Source organism: Saccopteryx bilineata, chromosome 2 (genome assembly GCF_036850765.1).
Source record: "Saccopteryx bilineata isolate mSacBil1 chromosome 2, mSacBil1_pri_phased_curated, whole genome shotgun sequence".
Taxonomy (NCBI): Eukaryota; Metazoa; Chordata; class Mammalia; order Chiroptera; family Emballonuridae; genus Saccopteryx; species Saccopteryx bilineata.
In genome coordinates, this window is record NC_089491.1 from 45,132,810 (window position 1) to 45,156,293 (window position 23,484).

General features: G+C 40.7%; 1 protein-coding gene across 2 annotated transcripts in view; it reads left to right on the forward strand.

Moving 5' to 3' along the window:
• The window catches only part of RASEF (RAS and EF-hand domain containing), an 80,842-nt gene extending 58,284 nt beyond the window's left edge, over positions 1-22,558 (forward strand). For both annotated transcript variants that reach the window (XM_066257021.1, XM_066257020.1), the window contains 3 exons: positions 3,755-3,874; positions 6,432-6,508; positions 21,899-22,558. In XM_066257021.1, the coding sequence (XP_066113118.1) occupies positions 3,755-3,874; positions 6,432-6,508; positions 21,899-22,004 (303 nt within the window). In that variant the 3' untranslated portion in view covers positions 22,005-22,558. The remainder of the gene's footprint in view (positions 1-3,754; positions 3,875-6,431; positions 6,509-21,898) is intronic.
• The last annotated feature ends 926 nt before the right edge of the window (positions 22,559-23,484 follow it).

Here is a 23,484-nt window from a genome sequence, read left to right on the forward strand (position 1 = left end):
TTCATTGTAAATAATTTTTGAAAGTAGGAAATGATTTGACCGGTGTGCTGCCAGCAGTTATTAACATAAAACTCCAGTACAAGCTCTGGTTTAGCATACTCTCCTGGGAGTGGGGGGAGGGGACCTTGAAACTAGTGGCTAATATAATTGTTCAATTTTTTAATTTTTAACAGGCATTAAACACAGGGGTCTCTAAACAGAGCACTTACGACTGTCTGATCTCAAGTTGGCTTCTGAATGCTTCAGTTGGCCATGTTTCATACCCTGTATAAAAACAGGGTTAATATTATTCTCTTTCTAACTAAACAGGTGATATGAGAAATGACATTGTAATTGGCAATAAAACTTGGACAGTGATGAATAAACATGCATTTTGTCCTACTGAAATATCATGACTTAAAATGATAAATGCAGTGAAAGTTTGTTGACATTTATATTTTATTTCATAAAATTTTCCATGTTACATTCATCTCTAACATATCTGAGAAAGGAAGGCATGCAGATTTTTTTCACTTACTGAGAGAAATCTGAGGCATAGAAAGTGTAGGACACAGGCTTACAGTTATTTGGAGGTTAGGGTTGGAGGAGGGCTAGAATCGAACCTCCAGATTCACTATGGTTGCTGCCTTGCTAAAACATCAGAGTGAGCAGCAGATTGTGAGAAGCAGCTTTTGATGTAAAGAAAGGAACTCACGGTACAGTTAGTGCGTGGAGGAGGGGCATCTACTCCAGGGGACAAATGGTCCCCCTTGGGATAGGGCTGTGAGCGCAGAGAATAATGGAATAATGAATAAGCCCAACTAACTCATACACATGGGTAGTTACAATTACAGCAAAACTCTATTGCCGTAACTGTTGAAACTAGTTTTCATTTTAAGTCTTTGGATTGCACTCAAGAAAGGAAAGTGTAAAAGACGAGGCCAGCCGTGGTGTTGAAATAGCTCTTAGTGACCGGTTGCCGTGTGTTCCAGGAGCCCACAGCCGTCAAATGCTGAGCAGCAGGAAAGTGACCTTGGCAGCTATTGGTTGCACCTTTCCCAGGTTCTGAAGAGTAAGAACACTGTATTCAAGATGAATTATCTGGTCTGGTATAGAGAAAAAAATAGAGACCACTTGGCATTTATCTTTCATCTAGAAAAATAATGGTCGTGATGAACCTTTGCGTGGCTCGCCCTTTCCAATTTGAGGGAATTCTATAGGGACAGTTTCTATGGCCACCATATATGGGTAGAAACTCATCGTGTAATCATCAGGATAGGCCTGAGAATTGAGAAGAAGTAGAATGTCAGTGGTTAATGGACCCTCCGAATTAGTAATTAATACACTTAGATCAGAAATTAACTAGATTATAAAATCTTGATAAGAAACCATGGGCAAAAAAAAAAAATTATAGCCATTCACTTATCTGGCATGAATAATTTATGGACTGAATATTTGCGGAAAACTTGAATGGAGACATGTGAGACGTGAGCTCTCATCCTGACTTTTACACATTGAAAGTATCTTGAGCACCTCCTCTGTGCAGTACTGTTCTGCTGTTCCAGTGCTTGGCCTCTGTCTGTTAGTGAAGCAAAGAGCCCTATCCTTATGGAGCTTGTATTTTAGTGAGGGAGACGTAGCAGAAAACAGAAACAAATAAAATGACTAGAATGACGGAAAGTGATACATGTTATGGTAACTGAAAGCAGGCAGGGGAAGGGCCCATGGTGAGGTGGTGGCCTCAGCTTTCCTTTGTGTGGTCAGGGTGGCCTCACAAGAAGGTGATATTTGAGTCAGGGCTCAGAGGAGGTATTTACCTGTGTGACTGTGTGAAGTCAATTAGATGCTGGGATTCTTGGCCTACTTAAGTGAGTATTTGGTTAATGGCTTCCAAATGAAGTCCCTTGGATCCTGAGCAGATTGCCAAAGAACACAATTACACATGAATGAGCAGGTGGGGTAGGTTTGAAGGGAGCCTTTTTCTCCCCTTCCCCTCTGCCCTTAACTGCTCTCTGGTGCCTGCAGTTGGAAGAAAGTATGTGAAGAGAAGGAGAGTCAAATAGAACTTCATTACTTTTAAGGCTTATCTCTTGATCCTGTGTTGGGTGCGGACCACACTGAAGGGGCACCTGGGTGTCTCTGGGCACTGCCAAGAGTCATTTCTGCACATCTTAACCAGGGCTGCTGCCTCTCTTGTTTTGGAACCAGAACCCCATTTTCCTGAGCTAGGCAGCTGTATTCTTTTATTCTCATCATAGCCTAATCCGATGGGAGATGCCTTTTACATGGAAAAGGCATGCCTTTTTATGTTGCCCCTTCATTGTACACTGTTGGGCAGATAAAATATATTATTTTCACTTTGTTAAAGATGGCGCTGCCCACTTGGAAGCCCATCGCCCAGGTGATATTAATGTGTGTTGGGAGTGGGCTGTGGGCAGGCAGGATCCTTGTAGCCTGGGACTTGGTTTTAGGACTAAGCCTTTTCCACCCTTTTTGATGTGGGGTGGTGCAATCCCATCATGCCTCAGATAAGTGACTTTGTATTACAGACTTCCCTATTTTGTATATTGGATTAAAGGTTTTGATTCTACACTATGAACTACACTACACTCCCGGGGACAGACCAAGAGCTTGCTCTCTCGGTTCCTGAGATTAGCATTAGAGAGGATAGCAGAGAAAGGCCACGTGGAGGAATCCAGGAGAAACAGCCAAGATAGTGGAGTGCTGAGGGAGAAGCCAGTTTGTGCAGAGTTTATACAGGGAGAAGGAGATGGGAAACAGTGGTAAATAAGTCTGGTGGGCTAGAAACCTTTGATTCTAGGAAGCTCGGATAAGTTAGTAGCTTTGTGAGTACTGAATGAGTGGGTTTTGGAGCCCAGTGTGTGTTTTTACTTGCCTGCGGAATGCAAACTAGGAATAAAGATGATGGCCCACCAGTTTTTGGCTCCATTGTTTCTTTACCAACTGTCCAAATCCAATGCAAACCTGCATGGGCCAGGCGGCTGTGATGGTGGCCCTAGCTACTGGCTTTACATACACATAGGGATATTGAGGCAAAAACATGAAGAGACTTGCCTGATTTTATGTAGCCAGTGAGTGGCCAGGAGGCAGGTGAGGAGGGGTGGGGCTCAAACTCATGCGTGCCTCTCACAGGTTATGTTTCACCCCAGCTCCCCCAGGTGTGGGATAGCGTGACATTTACTTATGCTGTTTTGGAAACATTATCCTGAGGAGCTATTCTTTTGAATAGAGTGGTAACTGACTCTTCATAAGAAAAATGTTCACTTTTAGGACATTCTCACTTTGCTTTTCTTGTAAACCAGATAGCAGCCCATGTGGAACTTTCAAACTCCATTTTAGTCTCATTATAGCTGAGTTCATTAGTTGTGTGTTTTGTGTGTTGGATAATGAATTAGACTTGTAATTACTATTTTTTAGAATGAAAATGATAGGAAATGATGTGGGCACCACAATCAAATATAACTCTGAGGTCATGCTTCTTGAATGTATATTGGTTTGTTTAGTGGGAAGGGGGATGCAGTCAATTTAAACTTGGGCCTGGGCCCTTCCAAACTTCTATTTAAAATCTTAGAATTTTAGTGTTCTCACCTGTCAATGGGAAAATGATTGTCTTATTTTAGAGATTTTGAAGTTTAAAGAAAGTATTGCTACATCATGCGGCACACGGGCATTTGGACCTGGTAGCTGCTGTCATCATTGTTGTAACTTGTCCAGTGTTTGATGTACACACAATATTTTTTTTTCTTTGTGGTAGGATGCAGCCACTGAGAATATTCCTATCATGTTGGTAGGAAACAAGGCTGATCTTCGTGACGCTGCTGCTGCAGAGGGACAGAAGTGCGTCCCTGGGTACTGTGGAGAGAAACTGGCCATGGTAAGAGGGAAAGTGAGTCCAGGTTGGAAGAGATCTTTCGCTCTCGCCTGCCTTTCCGTAAGAGGTTTTATGACAAACCCCCACCCTGTGTGATGGTGCTTCTGTCCTTACACAGAACTCCTGGTGTTACCCCACGTAATGAATCTAGTTCCTAGCACCAAGGATGAAATCCCTCACAGAGGGAGATTGATTACTCTCCCTTTCTCCCACTGAGTTCCATTGACCTAGAGGAGCCAGAGTTACCACGTCTTCCTCCTCACTCTCATCAGTTCCTGGAACCCTTCTCTACTGGAGTCCAGGTGAAAGAAGAAGAATGGGTGTCCTGTTTCAAGGATGGTTGGATTCCAGAGGGTTTCTCTGCCAAGGGCCAGAGGGTACAGTGTGTGCCCTGGTTGGAAGACCTGTTTTTTTTCTGTAAGATTTGTGTTTAGTTGGAGGAGTCCAGAATTACTTTTGGTTTTGCATTTGTGTAGAGGATGGAGCTCACTCCAGTCCAGGTGATTACTGTGGGTAATGTTAATACACCCATTGTTATCATTCTGTCAGAAAGCTGTGTGGCCCTCTAATGATTTGGCCTGACTTACAAGCGCACCCTGAGTCAGATAAGAAGTTTGTACCATCACCATCTGATGTGAGATTGCTATGGTTGTTGCCTGTCATTGGCACCATAAAAGGGTCTTCTTCTCTGTAGCATATCCATGTGAATTTCTGAAAGAAATTTGAGTTTCACTGTTCTGAATTGGGAGATTTTTCTTGTTTTCAAATTTAGAACTGTGAACCAGACACGGTCAACATCAAAATGAGGTGATGAATACAGAAGAGATTCATTCAACACGTATTTAGTTGTCTCCACCATGTGATAAGCAGTTAGTTATGTACCGAGCAAAGAACTGAGAACAAAACCGGCAGTCTTTGTCCTCCTGTAGTTTATTGTCTGGGGAGAGAGACATTGAACACATATGAGCCACATGTCAGACTCGGTCCCTCTACCACGTTAGAGATCTCACAATCCCTGTCTGCGTGCCAGTTTTATTTCTTCCCCTTGATTTCTCAGTTTTCAAGGTTAGTTATGGAATTCATCATCTATATTCTCCTCAAGAGCGCTGTCTGTTTCAACCCGGAACATCATGGATGCAGGACTCAGCAGCAGCACTCTCCAGATATACTGGGAATTCATTCATTTTTTTATTTATTTTTTAAATAGATTTTTCTGTGGATATGAGGTCTTGTGAGTCAAGGTCCCACAGTGCAGTGTCCCCCACTGTTTGGTTTGTCTCCCTCTCCCTGCTCCAGAGCAGCCCCCACAACCTCCCCTGGTCCCACACAGGACGGTGTGGCCCACATCCAGGCCCGTGGCACACTGCTCTCCTTTCCGGAGAGATGGTCTCCAGCTTGTTAGACAAAGGCACACAAATATTACTTCAGCAGTTACAGTTGTGGCAAGTGCTGTGCAGGAAAAATGCAGGCAGCTAGGAGGTTTTACAATAAGAAGACCAAATAGGAACTTTTCATGGTTAGGAAACGCTTGATCTTAACTTCAAGGGAGGATTACCTACGATCCAAAAGGTAGGTAGGAGTCATTCTGGAGAAGCGTTGATGGAGGCAAGGTACCACCCAGGTAATGGGATCAACAGGTGCAAAGGTCCTGAGATGGTAGGGGATTGGGAGCACTGTGGAAACGGAGGGAAGGGCAGGGTCCCTGGAGCATTGTGGGAGAGAACAGTGGCAGGTAAACCTGGGAGGTTGGCTGGGGCCACATGTGGGCTAGGTCTTGTCTGCTGGTGTGAAGCATTGGAACATTACTTGAAGTAGAACCTGAAGCTAAAATAGGTTTGAAGCAGGAGAGGGAGATGATCAGTGATCACACGCATGACTGCTGTGGGTTGAATAATAGAAGACTAAAAAATGTCCACTGCTTTTAGCATCCTGCAGGTTGCTGAGTCTTGACAGGAAATGACAGTGTGAAAGGGGATGTGTGTTAGGTGGTGGCCAAAAGGAGACACACTTTTGATGTTTAAGGTAACCTGAGTGGTTACCTTAAACTATCGTTCTTATTTCTCTCAAACTATTTGATGGCAAACATTGGGTAGTATGTGTGTGACTAATGGAAAAAAGCCTCTCAAAACATGAAAATTGTATTGTGGTTTTTAAAAATTTTATTTAGAAAATTAAATTTAATGGGGTGATATTGATCAATAAGAGTACATAGGTTTTAGGTAAATATTTCTATGGCATTTGAACTGTTGATTGTGTTGTGTGCCCATCACCCAAAGTCATTTTCTGTCACCATATATGTGTCCATCTTGACTCCCCTTCCCCTGCCTTTCTTCCTCAACCCCCATTGTAAACTGAAAACTACCTCAACTAGGAACTTTTTGGAATAACGAGGCTAAAACTGGTCATTTCTTTTTAATTATTGAAACTGTGAATCCAGTTTCTCAGCTAGTAGTCACTCTTAGTGTACTCAACAGGAAAATGTTTTTATTTATTAACTTCTAAGCTAAAACTTCAGGAAGCTTAAAGACTTTGTTTAATACTGTATTTGTTTGCCCTACAGACCTATGGGGCATTATTCTGTGAAACAAGTGCCAAAGACGGTTCGAATATCGTGGAAGCTGTTCTCCATCTTGCCCGGTAATCTTTGTTTCTTATTTGAAAATCTGGACGTAGGATTGAATTTTCATTTCCTTGGTTCACATGTCAAACTTCTCAACTACAACATGACTGTACGTTGGAAAACACTGTCTTATCTTTCTGTAGTGGTTAGAGAAACAGTTAAACATAGATTTTATAAGAATTGGTGAAGCTCCATGTTCACTGTGAACATTGGCAAAATACCTTAGTGCCAAACAAAGCAGGTGCATCTGAGGTGCTGTTGACATTTCTCAAAATTTCACAACAAAGCTAATAGTTGACTTGTATGAGTCATTTCCAGGGAACAGATTTTAAACACAAGAGACTATTATGAATATAACTATTAAGAGATTTTCTAGGGTAAAGGAAAGAAAACCTCAATAAGGCAAATTTCATATCAAGCCAGGTGGAAGCACTTTGTTAAATTTATTACACAGGTAGTTATTAAGCTGAGGCATGGTGTTAATAATAAGTAACATTTTGGTGTGTAGAGTAGAATCAAATACTGCATTATTGAGGAACTTGGGTATGAATATGTTTTAATCCTTAGAGTATTGTTAGGAGATAACAACATTGTCTGTTATATTTATGTCTTGCGCCTAGTTTTCTGCCACAAATGAAAAGATAATTCTCTATTGACCTAAAGGTATTATTAAAAGGTAGGTAGGGAGGTAGGATGGAAGGAAGGAAGGAAGGGAGGGAGGGAGGGAGGGAGGGAGGAAGGGAGGAAGGGAGGGAGGGAGGGAGGGAGGGGGAAAGGGAAGAAAGAGGGAAGGAAGGAAGGAGGGAAGGGGGGAAGGGGAAGGAAAGAGGAAGCAAAAAAGAAATAAAAATGTGTGCTATGAATATCCAGGCTAATGATGTTTAATTGCTGACAAAGTAGAAATGTAATTTTAGGTATATAGTGCTTTTGCTGATCACTTGTGAGGTTTTACAAGAATTTTAACTTTAGTATGATAATTGGCCTCTTCTGCTAATATACATCAAAGGTTAAAATACTTCACAGGATTTTTATTCTGCTTTTCTATTAGTGACTTGGTGTTATAGTGCTTACTAGAACAGAATTCTGTTAATAGAAAGCTTGGACTGGGGCCCTGGAGAGACTGTGGCCAGAGAGAACCAGGAAACAGGCTTACAACCTATGGCAGGGCTTGAACTCAGACAGATACTTTGACAAGTATCCCCTTTGACATCAACGCAAGAGAGAGCCACCTGTCCCCACCACACTGGAAATCTGGAAATCCTTTTTGATTAAAGCTAAAGCAGTGCTAACTTTGAGTGTGACCTAGAATGGGTAGAGAAAAGGCTAACATATATTTCAATGTATAAATTCAAGTGAATTACATGTTGTTGTTTTTTTGCTTGTAATTAGTATGAGAATCATGGGCTTATATCACTTTTGTCAAGAATCAGAATAAAACCTTCATAAATTAGGGTGAAGTAATGGACCTCATGCACCTTTGGGTGCACAGCCATTTTGGTTGAACAGGATACATTCAGTAAACAGAGTGGGGCGAGTCAGTGAAGTGAAGGTGGAGTAAGTGCTGAGTCAGTAGGCATTTTCCTTTTTTGAGAAGGTTGTGTCGGTGCTTCATTGAAAGGAAGGGACGGAGAGGATGTGCCCTCTGAGGCAGATAGGTGGAGGGAGGACCTGCAGGTCTTTAGAGCTTGGTTGGGCGCCAGGCTGGACAGGGGCTCAGTGCTACCTTAGCCTTAGGCATTGAGGTGCTGAATGGCTGCTCCGAGTGATCCGAGAAGGATGCTGCGGAGCAGGCCCTCTGCATGGCTGCTGCCTGCTGCCCAGCGTGCTGGAGGATTGTGATGTCAGGAGGCTCAAAGCCCAGCCTTAAACTTACCCCTGACTAGCCATGAAGCCTTGAACACGTTCCTGTCTTCCTGTGGGCATCTCTCATCTGTCAAATGAGGAAGGATGGCTGAGGGCAAGGATCTCTCAGACCCTCTCTGGTTTCAACATTCTGTATTCTATATACAACAGCCTATAGTCCACTGAATAATGCAATTGCTTAGAAATGCTGAGTTGTCTTATAGGATCCTATTGGTCAAATAAATTTGTAAAATATGATTTTTATGTTTGCTCACTTATAGTTTGCATTAGGGGCTGGGCAGCACCAGGTATATGTGGTCTGTGAAATTGCAAATTACCTTCCTGCTTGGGACGGGCCATTGTTCTGCTAATGTTTGCTGGAGGAGAGGTTTTCAAGCCAGAAAGTTTGAAAAGAGAGAGCAGAAGGAGAGAGAGAAAAGAAGCCATGTTTGCAGAGTGAGAGGTGAGAGAATGCAGTGATGAGAGAGAAGCCATGTTGGCAGAGTGAGTGAGAGGAGAGAATGCAGGGTGCTGAGGAAGAAGCCAGTTTGTGCAGAAAGAGAAGGTGTGCAGATGGGGAACCAGCGCTGAGGGGCTTTGTGAGCTCTGCTGAGACTGGTGAGGCCTTAGAGTCTAGGAAAAAAAGAATATTCTCCTGGTTGTGGAACTGGAGAATGTATCAGGGCTTTGGGAGCTCTGAATGAGTGAAGGGGAAGTGTTTTCCCTGTGTGTTGCTCATCAGCTGGTGCGAGACTTGAATAAAGGAACGGCCCACCATTTTTTGGCTCCACTATTTCTTTACCATCTGCCTGATCCAATGAGAACTTGAACCTGTATGGCCATGACGGCCGTGACTGCTGGCCATACAGGTCATGTTAAAGTTAAGTGGCTCCAAATTTTCGCAGTCACACCAAGAGTGCAGAATCGATTTTCTTTATTATAAAATCATAAAGATGGAGAGGCTGTGAGCTGTCTGTCCGTACTTGCTCCTGCAGCTCTGTTTATTCTGTGGCTTCCACACTGGCTCTGGTTTACTTGAAACATCTGTACACACAGGCATTTTCTATAAAAAGGGCACCTCCTGTGTCTTCCTTATCAAGGAGGTTTTTAGTTATTAACCATGTGTTAAATATGAAAAGTAGAAAGAAAGCAAATATGTAAAGACATTAATATTTTCTTTATACTCTGCTTTCAGATTTGCTTGTCAAAATACTGAAGTCTCAAATGGAAATGGTATAGTCTCCACAGGTTAAATGAAAATTGAAAAAGTTTTACACGTTTAGAATGTTATGGAGAAGGCAGGACATGTAAGTTCTCTATTTAGATCTCAAAAGACAATTCCCAGCACAGTCCCTTTCTCACCATGTCATGTCAAAAAACTTAAACTAGATGGGTTTAAGAATTTACACTGTCTGAAGGACTCTTTTTGAAGGGAGGCCATAAATGTTTGGTTAACAACATGAACTACTCTGCTTTTTCAAAGAAAACCTCTCAATCCTAGGAAAAGTTTATCTTAGAAATGCAGTTTTGTAATTTCCATATAGCGCTGATAGGACAACCATACAATCATTGTCCTTGGAAAGTAAATTTGCTATTAAAAAACTACAAGGCTTTAAACATTTTTCAATTTATTCAGATGCTACAGGCACTAATTGATCAATGGCCTGAAATTTGAGAAAAACGCAGGAAGCTCAGGCTGACAGATCAGCTCAGCGCAACTGCTGAGCCCTTTGGGTGTAAATCTGTTTCCAAGACTGAGTCGTTTAAAATGAGGTTATTAAACATATGGTGGTTTTGGGTGAGGTAATTTCATTTTCCCAGTCTTAAACTTGTGTTAGACTTCTGGAATATATCTTTCTAATTTCTTTGAAATGGAATGTGCCTTTATTTTTGGTGGATGAAAGACTGAAGGTCAGAGGAACGATGTGCCCCATTACTGTTCACTTTCAGGTTCAGTAATGTCTGCATTATCATGAGCACACATCATGTGAAAGCCCATACGTGGCTCAGTAGATATTTTAAGGAAAAAGACAGGCTGTGCAATTTAACATTAGAGAAACAAAATAAAACATGATCAAGCAGCCATATGATACTGGGTTGGCAAGAAAGTTTTTTCGGCTGTCACAGATAACGTTGCAATTGTTTTGAAGGACTTCTGTTCGTGTTATGTTTTTTTCCTTTTGACATTTGATATCAGTCACATTTAGGTTACCTTAGAAGCAAGTTGTGCGTAATTTTGTTTGTAGCTGTTAGTTTTGGGTCAATTTTAACACGGAGCACAGAAATAGTCATTTTCAGCATATTTTACTTTTTTATTTCCATTAAGGAAAGAAAGCTTCTGAGCTCACAAAAAGATATGAGAAGTTTATGCTGTTGATTGCATAACTGAATGCATGTATCAGAATTGGTTTAAAAAATTATATTCTGGAGATTTTTCATTCAAAGATGACCAACATTCTGGTCGACCTACTGAAGTTGATGATGACTAAATCAAAGCCAAAATTGAAGAGAATCGTCATATAACTGTTCAAGAGATTGCAGAGAGGTTAGTTGAAACGAATGAAAATCACTTAAAATGTCATAGGCTTGCTAAGAAGCTCAGTATTTGGGTTCCACATGAATTGAAAGAGATTCACTAAATACAACGAAATCAATATTTCCGTCATGCATCTCAAGCGCAATGAAACCGACCTTTTTTGAAAAGAATCATCACTGGTGATGAAAAATGGGTCATCTACAGTAACATCATTCGAAAAAGATCATGGTCCAAGCGTGATGAACCAGCAAAACCACATCTAAAGCTGAATTGCATCAAAAAAAGGTCATGCTGTCAATTTGGTGGAAGTACAAAGGTGTTGTATATTTTGAGCTGCTTCCAAGAAACCAGACGATCAATTCTGATGTTTACTGTCAACAACTAATGAAACTGGATGAAGCAAACAAAGAAAAAATGGTCACAATTGTCAAATCGCCAAGGAATTGTGTTCCACCATGATAATGCAAAGCCTCACACATCTTTAGTAACTCGTGGGAAATTATTGGAGTTTGGTTGGGAAGTGATGTCACATACCTCATACAGCCCTGACCTGGCACCATCTGATTACCATTTATTTCGAAGTTTGCAACACTCTTTGAATAGTAAAACTTTCATAAATGTTGATGACCTTAAATTGCACTTGGTTCAGTTTTTTGCTGATAAGGACCAAAGTTTCTATGAGTACAGAATCGTGAAGCTGCTAGAAAGATGGCAAAAGGTCATTGAACAAAATGGAAAATATGTAATTGATTAAAGTTTATTCTTTGTATTAAAAAATGAGTTTTATTTCACACTATAAAACCAAAATTACTTTCTTGCCAACCCAATATATAGCTCATAGAGGCCATTGGCCCTCCCAGAAAGAAGAGCTGTGATCTGTTTTATGAGGATACTATGATTATTGTACCCATTGTACAGATAAGAAAATTGAGAATTACAATACTTAATCTTACAGTGACATAGCTACTAAATGTCAAAATTAGGACTTTTAATGGCTGATTTGAATCACTGGCTTGCGATTTGAATGCTGGTAATTTTACACTTCCATTATTAATTCTCTTCCTTTTACTCTCTCTCTCTCTCTGTATAATTCCTTTCATCCCTATGGTTTCTAGAACTCTCTTTAGCTGGTGACTTCAAGTTTTTGTATTTTTAATTTCTACTTCTTTTTAAATTCCATATTTCTACTCCCACCCATTCATAACTGGAAATTTCATAGGATAACTGACCGAAGTTATACAAATCCTAATGTGTTCCTTTTTTTTTTTTTTTTTTTAAATTTTCATTTATTTGAGAGAGATATATATATATATAGAGAGAGAGAGAGAGAGAGAGAAAGACAGAGAAAAGAAGAGGGAGATTAGCAATATATATAGAGAGAAGCATCAACTCATTGTTCCAGTTAGTTGCTCTTTTTAGTTGTGTACTCATTGTTTGCTTCTAGTCCGTGCCCTGACCAGGGATTGAACCGCAACTTCAGCATACCAGGATGATGCCATATCCACTGAGCCACCTTGTTAGGGCATAATTTTTCTTTAAAATTGTTCCTCAGCCCTGGCCGGTTGGCTCAGTGGTAGAGCGTCGGCCTGGCCTGCAGAAGTCCCGGGTTCGATTCCCTCCCAGGGCACACAGGAGAAGCGCCCATCTGCTTCTCCACCCCTCCGCCTCTCCTTCCTCTCTGTCTCTCTCTTCCCCTCCTGCAGCCAAGGCTCCATTGGAGCAAAGATGGCCCGGCAATGGCCCGGGCGCTGGGGATGGCTCCTTGGCCTCTGCCCCAGGCGCTAGAGTGGCTCTGGTCGCAACAGAGCAATGCCCCAGAGGGGCAGAGCATCGCCCCTGGTGGGTGTGCCAGGTGGATCCCGGTCGGGCGCATGCAGGAGTCTGTCTGACTGTCTCTCCCCGTTTCCAGCTTCAGAAAAATACAAAAAAAAAAAAAATTGTTCCTCAATCTTTATTTACTTTCTCAGGAAACTACCAAAATTATAATTAAAAAGTAGTAACCTAGAATCAATCTTTACTCCTTTTTCTGTTCCATTATCACCTACCTCCAGTGGATGCCCAGTTGATTCAGTGACCTTTCTGTACTTTTTCTTGAACTCATTTATATTCTCATTCATTCATATTTATTCATTATCTATCTATCTATCTATCTATCTATATCTATTTATCTATATTTCTGTCTGTTTGCTGTCTGTCTGTCTATCTATCACCTATCTGCATCAGGCCTGAGAATTTTCTGCCTGGGAATTTCTCACCTGGGTTCAGTGCAGGAGGCACCAAAGATTCTGCCTCAGCATTTCTTCTCATCAGTGTATTCTCCACCCTGCATTCATGCTAGTATTTATAAATAAAAAAATCCAATTAACACTTTTTTTGCTTATAGCCCCACGTAGATGTCCTATGTATAGCACAGAGTCCAAGTTTCTTAGCAAGTGGCTTAGTATCTCACAGTCTAACCTGCCTGCCTCGCTGATTATATGATTTATTTTGCTTTCCAAACAAACAATAATCTATAGACACAGCAAACTTTGTTTCCAGTCTTGGCTAAGCTCTTTTATGCCTCTTTGCCTCTGTGCATGCTGTTCCCTGCCTCTGGAATCACCTTTCCTCGTTACTGAGGGAAGTCCCATTCAGTCAAGGGGTTGCCCTGCTGTCAGAGTCCACTCCCTTCCCGGCACCAAGCTCCCTGGGGTGCTCCCTTTGTGTCCCTGAAGAACATTGTGCATGTGTGTAGCAGCTTTCTCTGGATCCAGTAATGATTGATTTAGACAGTGACGGGATTCAAATAATTTAACGACTGGTTCTCTATATTGACTGTTTTAGGTCTAACAGATGATATACCAAATGGTAGTTTATTATTTCATGCATTTAATACTTAAATAAGAACAATAAAAGAGGTACACAAAACTAGATTATTATAAGAAAGAATTTTAATATATTAATGAAAAATATTAAATAATACCTGACAAGAAACAGTAAAACTATTATTTAAGATATTCCATATTGCTTCTTGAGTGGCGTCCTCACTTGCAGTTTTTTCACTGTGGATGGAATGAACATTGCTAAGGGCACTTAGAATACGCTGTTGCACAGATGAACATCTGGATTTAGATCTCTGATTCTCCCTCATAGCTCACTAATTGAGGATCCCAGAGTTGGCATAAATTGGACTTTTATCAAACGACCAAGTGAGTACACTGGGAATTGGGAAATTGTATTGATTTTGTATTGTCACTGCTAGAAATTTCTACTAACCTAGTAGTTTAAGCAATGAAAACTTACTATCTTACAACCTAGAGGTCAGAAGTCTGAAATTAGTCTAAAGGGTGTCAGGGATTGAACTCTGAATCCTTTCCCTGTCCCTGAGTCTTTGCTACCTCATCTTTGAACAGAGGATAATAATGTTCACCTGTCACCTGTCCAGGTGTGTGTGTGTGTGTGTGTGTGTGTGTGTGTGTGAAAATAAAAAATGGGAAAGCCTATGCCACAGCATTTATTAGTTGGCCTTCAGCAAGATCGCTCTTTTTTTTCCCTTCTATCAGTGCAGGAGTTATCAAAAGTACCTCCTAGACCTTTCCTGACCAATTTTGCAGCCACTGGCCACCTGCAGTATGACTAATCCAAATTTAGATATGCTGCATGTATTGAACAAGTACTAATTTCGAAGATATAAAAATGGTTATAAAGTACCTCAGTATTTTTATAGATAGCATGCTGAATTGATAATATTTGTGTTCTGCTGAGTTTAATAAAGTACATTATAGAGACCTGAAGATGGCAGCGGAGTAGACAGATGCACAGACTCCCAACTCACATCACTGAACTGGATTGCAAACTAATTTAGGAACAATCAGCGTGAAAAACCAACTCTGAACTACAAGAACAGCTCTCAAAAACCAAGGAGCAAAGAAGCAGCCACAACAAACCTGGTAGGGAGCGCTTGAATCACACCTGCTTACAGGAACAGAGTCGGGGGGGTGAGGCTGAGAGCACAGAAGGGCTCTCACTCCAAGGAAAAGAGCAGAAAATACTGCTCACAGCCACTTGCCTGGTGACCAGGGAATGAGGTGTGTTGAAAGGGCTGACTTGTCTTCCAAAAATAAAGGGGGGACAGAGAGAGAGAGACGGTGAGGGGCAGAGGAATGGAGGTGGCCATAGCTGGAGGAAGGGCTGATCCTTCCACAAAACAAAAGAATAAAGTGATTCTGGGTCACAGATTTCCAGACATCTCTCCAGCTCCAATCAACGCAACAAGACATAGCTGAAAACAAGAGGTGGGGAGTAGGAGAAGTAACTCAGGTCTCCAAGGAGATCTGAGATACACCTTCCCCTACTGAAGCTGAGAAAACACCCTGCCCCCAGAGAAAAAAACTGGCAGAAGAGGCCTTAAGTCTCAGGTTACACCAACAGCATTCCTGGATACAGTTTCAAATAAGCCCCCTGCCGAGCGAGATCAGTAAACAAGACTCACCTGTTCAGAAAACAAACAAATCAAGACTACAAGGCATCCCATTTCCGAAAGTGGATTACAAATAATAGCTGATGCCAACCCAAAAACACCTTAGAAATAAAACAGTTGAAAACAGGAGGCTGACAACACCAAGGCTAGAATCAACCAGCTCTACAAACAAAACACTCAAACACACAGACATAAAGAGAAGACAGAGAAGTGCAATCCAAATGAAACCACAAGAGAAACCTCCAGGAAATGAACTGAGTGATATGGAAATAACCTAACTTCCGGGTGTGGAGTTCAAAATAATGATTGTAAGGATGCTTAGGGATCTTAGAACAACAATGGATGGTCATTACGAACACCTAAATAAAGATATAGCAAGTATAAAAAAGGATATTGAAATAATAAAAAAGAATCAGTCGGAGATGGCAAATACAATATCACAAATGAATACCACATTGGAAGAAATTAAAAACAGGATGGAGCCCTGGCCGGTTGGCTCAGCGGTAGAGCATTGGCCTGGCGTGCGGGGGACCCGGGTTCGATTCCCGGCCAGGGCACATAGGAGAAGCGTCCATTTGCTTCTCCACCCACCCCCCTCCTTCCTCTCTGTCTCTCTCTTCCCCTCCTGCAGCTGAGGCTCCATTGGAGCAAAGATGGCCCGGGCGCTGGGGATGGCTCCTTGGCCTCTGCCCCAGGCGCTAGAGTGGCTCTGGTCGCAACAGAGCGACGCCCCGGAGGGGCAGAGCATCGCCCCTGGTGGGCAGAGCGTCGCCCCCTGGTGGGCGTGCCGGGTGGATCCCGGTCACGGGATCTGTCTGACTGTCTCTCCCCGTTTCCAGCTTCAGAAAAATACAAAATAAATAAATAAATAAATAAATAAATAAATAAAACAGGATGGATGGAGCTGAGGATCGAATCAGAGAGGGGGAAGACAAGTGGAATGAAGGCATGAAAGCAGAGAAGAAAAAAGAAAAGAGACTCAAAAAGTCTGAGGAAACTCTTAGAGAGCTCTGTCACAACATGAACAGAAATAACATCCACATCATAGGGGTTCTTGAAGAAGAAGAGAAAGAACAAGGTATAGAGACTTTGTTCAATTATATCATAGCTGAAAACTTCCCTAAATTAATGCAGGAGAAACTCTCACAAGCTCAAGAAGCACAGAAAACTCCATTAAAGAGAAACCCAAAGAAACCTACACCAAGACACATCATAATTAAAATACCAAAGCTAAGCGATAAAGAGAAAATATTAAAAGCTGCTAGAGAAAAAAAGACTATCACCTACAAAGGAGCCCCCATAAGGGTGACATCAGACTTTTAAACAGAAACACTTGAGGCCAGAAGGGAATGGCAAGAAATATTTAAAGTAATTCAGAACAAGAACCTACAACCAAGACTACTTTATCCAGCAAGGCTATCATTTAAAATTGAATGAGAAATAAAAAGCTTCTCAGACAAAAAAAAAACAACTCAAAGAAATCATTACAAATAAACCAATGATACAAGAAATGTTAAGGGGCCTGTTGTAAACAGATCAAAGTGGGAAAAGCATATAGCAAAAGAGGAATACAGCTTTAAAGAATAAAATGGCAATAAACCACTGCATATCAATAACCTTAAATGTGAATGGATTAAATGATCCAATCAAAAGACATAGGGTAGCTGTATGGATAAGAAAGCAGGACCCGTACATATGCTGTCTACAGGAGACACACCTTAAAACAAAAGATGCACATAGACTGAAGGTAAAAGGATGGAAAAAATATTTCATGCATATGGAAATGAAAAAAAGCTGGGATAGCAATACTTATCTCAGACAAAATGGACTTTAAAACAAAGGATATAGTAAGAGATAAAGAAGGCCACTACATAATGATAAAGGGAGCAATCCACAGGAAGATATAACTATTATAAATATCTACGCACCTAATATAGGAGCACCTAAATATATAAAGCAGACTTTGATGGATATAAAGAGGGAGATAACAGCAATACTATATAATAGTAGAGGATTTCATTACCCAACTAACATCACTAGATAGATGCTCAAGAAAGAAAATTAACAAAGAAACAGCAGACTTAAAGGTCACACTAGATCAACTGGATTTAATAGATATCTTCAGAACCTTTCACCCTAAAGTAGCAGAAGATACATTCTTTTCAAGTGCTCATGGTACATTCTCTAGGATAGACCACATGTTAGGGCACAAAAGTGGTCTCAACAAATTTAAGAAGATTGAAATCATATCAAGCACTTTCTCTGATCACAATGGCATGAAACTAGAAATTAAGTACAACAGAAAAACTAAAAAATTCTCAGACACATGGAAACTAAATAGCAGGTTGTTAAATAACAAATGGGTTAACAATGAGATCAAAGAAGAAATATTAAATTACTAGAAACAAACAATAATGAGCATACATCAACTCAAAATTTATGGAACACAGCAAAAGCAGTCCTGAGAGGGAAGCTCATAGCATTACAGGAATACCTTAAGCTAGAAAAAGTTCAAATAAACAACTTAACCCTGCATCTAAAAGAACTAGAAAAAGAACAGCAAGTAAAGCCCAAATGCAGTAGAAGGAAGGAAATAATAAAAGTCGGAGCAAAAATAAATGACATAGAGGCTAAAGAAACAATACAGAAGATCAATAAAAGTAGGAGCTGGTTCTTTGAAAAGGTAAACTAGACTGATGAACCTTTAACTAGACTCACCAATAAAAAAGAGAGAGGATTCAAATAAATAAAATTAGAAATGAAAGTGGAGCAATAACAACTGACACAACAGAAATACAAAATATTGTAAGAAAATACTATGAAGAATTGTATGCCAAAAAACTAGACAACCTATATGAAATGGACAAATCCTTGAAACATACAATCTGAAAGAATCAGAAAACCTAAACAGACCAATTACACCAAATGAGATAAAAACAATTATCGAAAAACTTTCAACAAAGAAAAGTCCTGGTCCTGATGGCTTCACAAGTGAATTCTACGAAATATTCAAGCAAGAACTAACTCTTATTCTTCTCAAGCTATTTCAAAAAATTCAAGAAGAAGGAAGACTTCCAAGCACCTTTTATGAGGCGAACATAATTCTGTTTCCACAATTAGGCAAAGACAACACAAAGAAAGAAAATTGTAAGCCAATATCCCTAATGAATTTAGATGCTAAAATCCTCAACAAAATATTAGCAAACCAGATCAAACAATATATGGAAAAAATCATACACCATGATCAAGTGGGATTTATTCTGGGGAGGGAAGGCAGGTACAATATTTGCAAATCAATCAATGTGATTCATCACATCAAAGGAAGGACAAAAAACACATTATAATTTCAATAGATGCAGAAAAAGCATTTGATAAAATCCATCACCCATTCATGATGAAAACTCTCAGCAAAGTGGGAATACAGGGAACATACCTCAACATGATAAAAGCCATCTATGACAAACCCACAGCCAACATCATACTCAATGGGCAAAAATTAAAAGCAATCTCCTTAAGATCAGGAACAAGGCAGGGGTGGCCCCTTTCACCACTCTTATTCAACATAGTCCTGGAAGTCCTAGCCATAGCAATCAGACAAGAAGAAGAAATAAAAGGCATTCAAGTTGGAAAAGAAGATGTAAAACTATCATTATTTGCAGATGATATGATACTGTATATAGAAAACCCTAAAGTCTCAGTCAAAAAACTACTGGACCTGATAAATGGATTCAGCAAAGTGGCAGGATTTAAAATTAATACTCAGAAATCAGAGGTATTTTTATACACCAACAATGAACAGTAAGAAAGAGAAATTAAGAAAACAATCCCCTTCACCATTACAACCAAAAAAATAAAGTACCTAGGAGTAAATTTAACCAAGGAGACTAAAGACTTGTACTTGAAAAATTATAAAACATTGATAAAAGAAATCAAGGAAGATACAAACAAGTGGAAGCATATACTGTGCTCATGGTTAGGAAGAAAAAACATCATTAAAATGTCTATGTTACCCAAAGCACTTCATAAATTCAATGCAATACCAATTAAAATACCAATGACATACTTTAAAGATATGGATCACATATTTCAAAAATTTATATGTAACCAAAAAAGAACACGAATAGCCTCAGCAATCTTAAAAAAGAACAATAAAGTGGGAGGTATCACACTTCCTTATATGAAGTTATACTACAAGGCCATTGTACTCAAAAGAGCCTGGTACTGGCATAAGAACAGGCATACAGATCAATGGAACAGAACTGAGAGCCCAGAAATAAACCCACAGCTCTACGGACAACTGTTATTTGACAAAGGAGCTAAGGGCATACAATGGGGTAAAGACAGCCTCTTTAATAAATGGTGTTGGGAAAATTGGACAGCTGCCTGCAAAAAAATGAAACTAGACCACCAACTTATACTATTCACAAAAATAAACTCAAAATGGATAAAAGACTTAAGTGTAAGGTGTGAAACCATAAGCATCTTAGAAGAAAACATAGGCAGTAAGCTCTCTGACATCTCTCGCAGCAATATATTTGCTGATTTATCTCCACGGGCAAGGGAAATAAAAGACAGGATAAACAAATGTGTTTATATCAAACTAAAAAGCTTTTGCACAGCTAAGACAATAAGAACAGAATAAAAAGACAAACTACACAATGGGAGAACATATTTGACAATACGTCTGATAAAAGGTTAATAACCAAAATTTATAAAAAACTTGTAAATCTCAACACCAGGAAGACAAACAATCCAATCAAAAAAATGGGCAAAAAAAATGAATAGACACTTTTCCAAAGAGGACATACAGATGGCCAATAGGCATATGAAAAATGCACAACATCACTAATCATTAGAGAAATGCAAATTAAAACCACATTGAGATGTCACCTCATACCAGTCAGAATGGCGCTCCTCAACAAAACACAGAATAAGTGCTGGTGAGGATGTAGAGAATAGAGAACCCTTCTGCGCTGCTGGTGGGAATGCAGTCTGGTGCAGCCACTGTGAAAAACAGTTTGGAGATTCCTCAAAAAATTAAAAATCGAACTGCCTTTTGACCCAGATATCCCACTTTTAGGAATATTCCCTAAGAACACCATAGAACTGTTCCAAAAGGAGAAATGCACACCATGTTTATGGCAGCATTGTTCACAATAGCGAAGATCTGAAAACAGCCCAAGTGTCTGTCAGAGGACGAGTGGATTAAAAAGCTTTGGTATATATATACTATGGAATACTACTCAGCCATAAGAAATGATGACATTGGATCATTTACAATAACATCGATGGACCTTGATAACATTATAAGAAGTGAAATAAGTAAATCAGAAAAAACTAAGAACTATATGAATCCATACATAGGTGGGACATAAAAATGACACTCAGAAACATGGACAAGAATGTGATGGTAACAGGGGTGGGGGACGAGGAAGGAGAGTGAGGGGGTGGGGGAAGGGGAAGGGCACAAAGAAAAGATAGAAGGTGACTGAAAAGAATTTGACTTTGGGTGAGGGGTATGCAACATAATCAAATGTCAAAGTAATCTGGAGATGTTTTCTCTGAATATATGTACCATGATTTATCAATGTCACTGCATTAAAATTAATTAAAAAATAAAGTACATTATAACATTAATGTAACCTATCTCTATTTACAGTTTTTGGTGTGGCTACTAAATATTTAAAATGAGTGTGTGTGGATATTATATTTTATTGAGCAGCATTGTTCTGCCAGGTATTAATTCCCATTATCTGCTACTCTGGAACCAACAGTTTTAGTTCTCTACCACTCTGTAATAAACCACCCCAAAACTTGGTCACCTAAAACCACAACCACCTCTATTTTTAGAAATTACTAGAATTGGCAGGTCTCAGTTAGAACTTTCCTCAACTTCTCTCACTTGGGGGTCTTCCATTTGCAGTCAGATGGATACCAGGCTATCTCAGGCTTGAGACCACCAGGGTGCCCCTCTGTGTGTCTTCTCCTCCCCCAGAACTCCTTTGCTGGCCTCTGTCTACTGAGGAACACTGGACTCCTTAACTGAGAGCTCAGGGCAGCCAGGCCTTACTAACACCTGGCTTAGAAGTCGCAGTACACCATTCCCTTGGCATTCTGTGCATGCAGCAGACTATGAAGCATGTGAAACCACAGGAGAGAGCAGGAGGAGTCCGTGTATGCACGAGTATATACACATGTGTGTGTGCCTGTGCATGAGGGGCTGTGCCTGCGTGTGTGAGTCTGTGGCCTGGCGCTCAGGATGCAGGCGCTGGAGCCAGCCTGCGTGGCGTGGGTCCCAGCTCTGCCACTCCTCCAGCTGTGTGACCTAAGGGAACTCCTCATGTGTAAGATGTACAGTGGGGCACGATGAATTCACATGGTTCATGTGAACATTAAGTAAGTCAACATCGATCAAGCGTTTACACAGCATATGGACGGCACACTGCAGGTGTGTGGCTGTGTATTTTATTTCTGCAGAGCCATTTGTGGTTTAGCTTTGTACCTCAGTAATCCCCAGTCTCTCTCTCCCTCTGCTCTTACCTCTGCCTCTACCTCTCTGTCTCTCTCCAGGGAAGTGAAAAAAAGAACGGAGGAGGATGACAGCAAATCCATTACCAATCTGACTGGAGGCAGTTCCAAACAGTCAACCCATATGAAGAATTGCTGCAAGGGTTAAACCCATAACCATGGCCTTGGCTTGTGAAGTGTTCATTTCCGGAGGACAGAAGCTATGGGACTTGTTTCTTATGTAGCCTGGTGCAGCTGGCGGACACTGCCCCCTGGAGAGTGACCAGCCAGAAGTCTGAACTGTGTTCTTAGGTCTCTCCAGAGCCTCGGCTCCTCTTTGCTACGTTCCCATGAACAGTTTGGGTCCCCTGGTTAAATATGCCTGTCGTGTCCTTACAGAGGCTTGAACAATAATGTGCAAATGTTTTTTAAGTGCTAAGGAAATCACATGCTCAGATCAAAGCTCTAGAAGAAACTCATGGACATCATTAGGTTCATGTGGCCACTGACATAATCCATGACAACATTTCTTTCAAATATTCGGTTAGCATCCTACTGAACTTTGCTGTTGACTAGGCCTGTGGTCTCAGATGTCTGTTCCCTCATCTGTAAACCAAGGCAGCATGGCCTTGCCGGCCTCACCTCTCCCCATTATTATTATTCTTTTTAATCAGTGGGAAGCAGCGTGAGATGGTTCACACTTAAGAACTCTGGTTATTTATACTCTCAAAATATCAAATTAGTGACTTTTCAATACCTGACCCTGTTGTGGGTCAACAAACCCTGGTTTTTGTTATATTTTGTTTTCAGTGGTGTGAACCAATTAAGTTACTCCCAGCCAGAGATCTCAACTTACCTTGGTCCACATAGATCCAGGCCTCAAGTAGTTCACTGAAAAAACTTAAATCATCACTGTTATATGTAAGTTAAAAAATATTCCTTTTTGTTGAATTAAAATAATTCATTGTAACAATTTCTCTCCTGTTTATGATTTTTATGATCAAACCTTAAATTCCTTAAGCTTCATTTATATTTTAATGAAAATTGACCATGTACATTACACACATGAATTATGAGTAGCCACAGCATCCTTTAGTTTTGTTTTGGGTTTTTTTTCTGTATTTTTCTGAAGTGAGAAGCATGGAGGCAGACAGACAGACACCCACATGTGCCTGACTGGGATCCACCCAGCAAGCCCACTAGGGGACGATGCTCTGCTCATCCCGGGCATTGCTCCATTGCAACTGGAGCCATTCTGTCGCCTGAGGCAGAGGCCATGGAGCCATCCTCAGCACAAGGGCCAACTTTGTTCCAATGTAGCCTTGGCTGTGGGAGAGGAAGAGAGAGACAGACAGAAAGGAGAGGGGGAGGGGTGGAGAAGCAGATGGGTGCTTCTCCTGTGTGCCTTAGCCAGGAATCAAACCTGGGACTTCCATATGCCAGGCTGACACTCTACCACTGAGCCAACCAGCCAGGGCCTTCCTTTAACTATTGAAAGCATTTTTTCTCTTCACTGACGGCATGTAGTTTTTTTCTGGAAAATTGGATTGGTCATTAGCAACTCCACCGTGGAGTCCTGTTTCCTCTTTGATGTTTCTTAGTCCCAGAAAAAAGTTGATGGTTTTGACCAAAAAGAAAGCCTTCCTTGT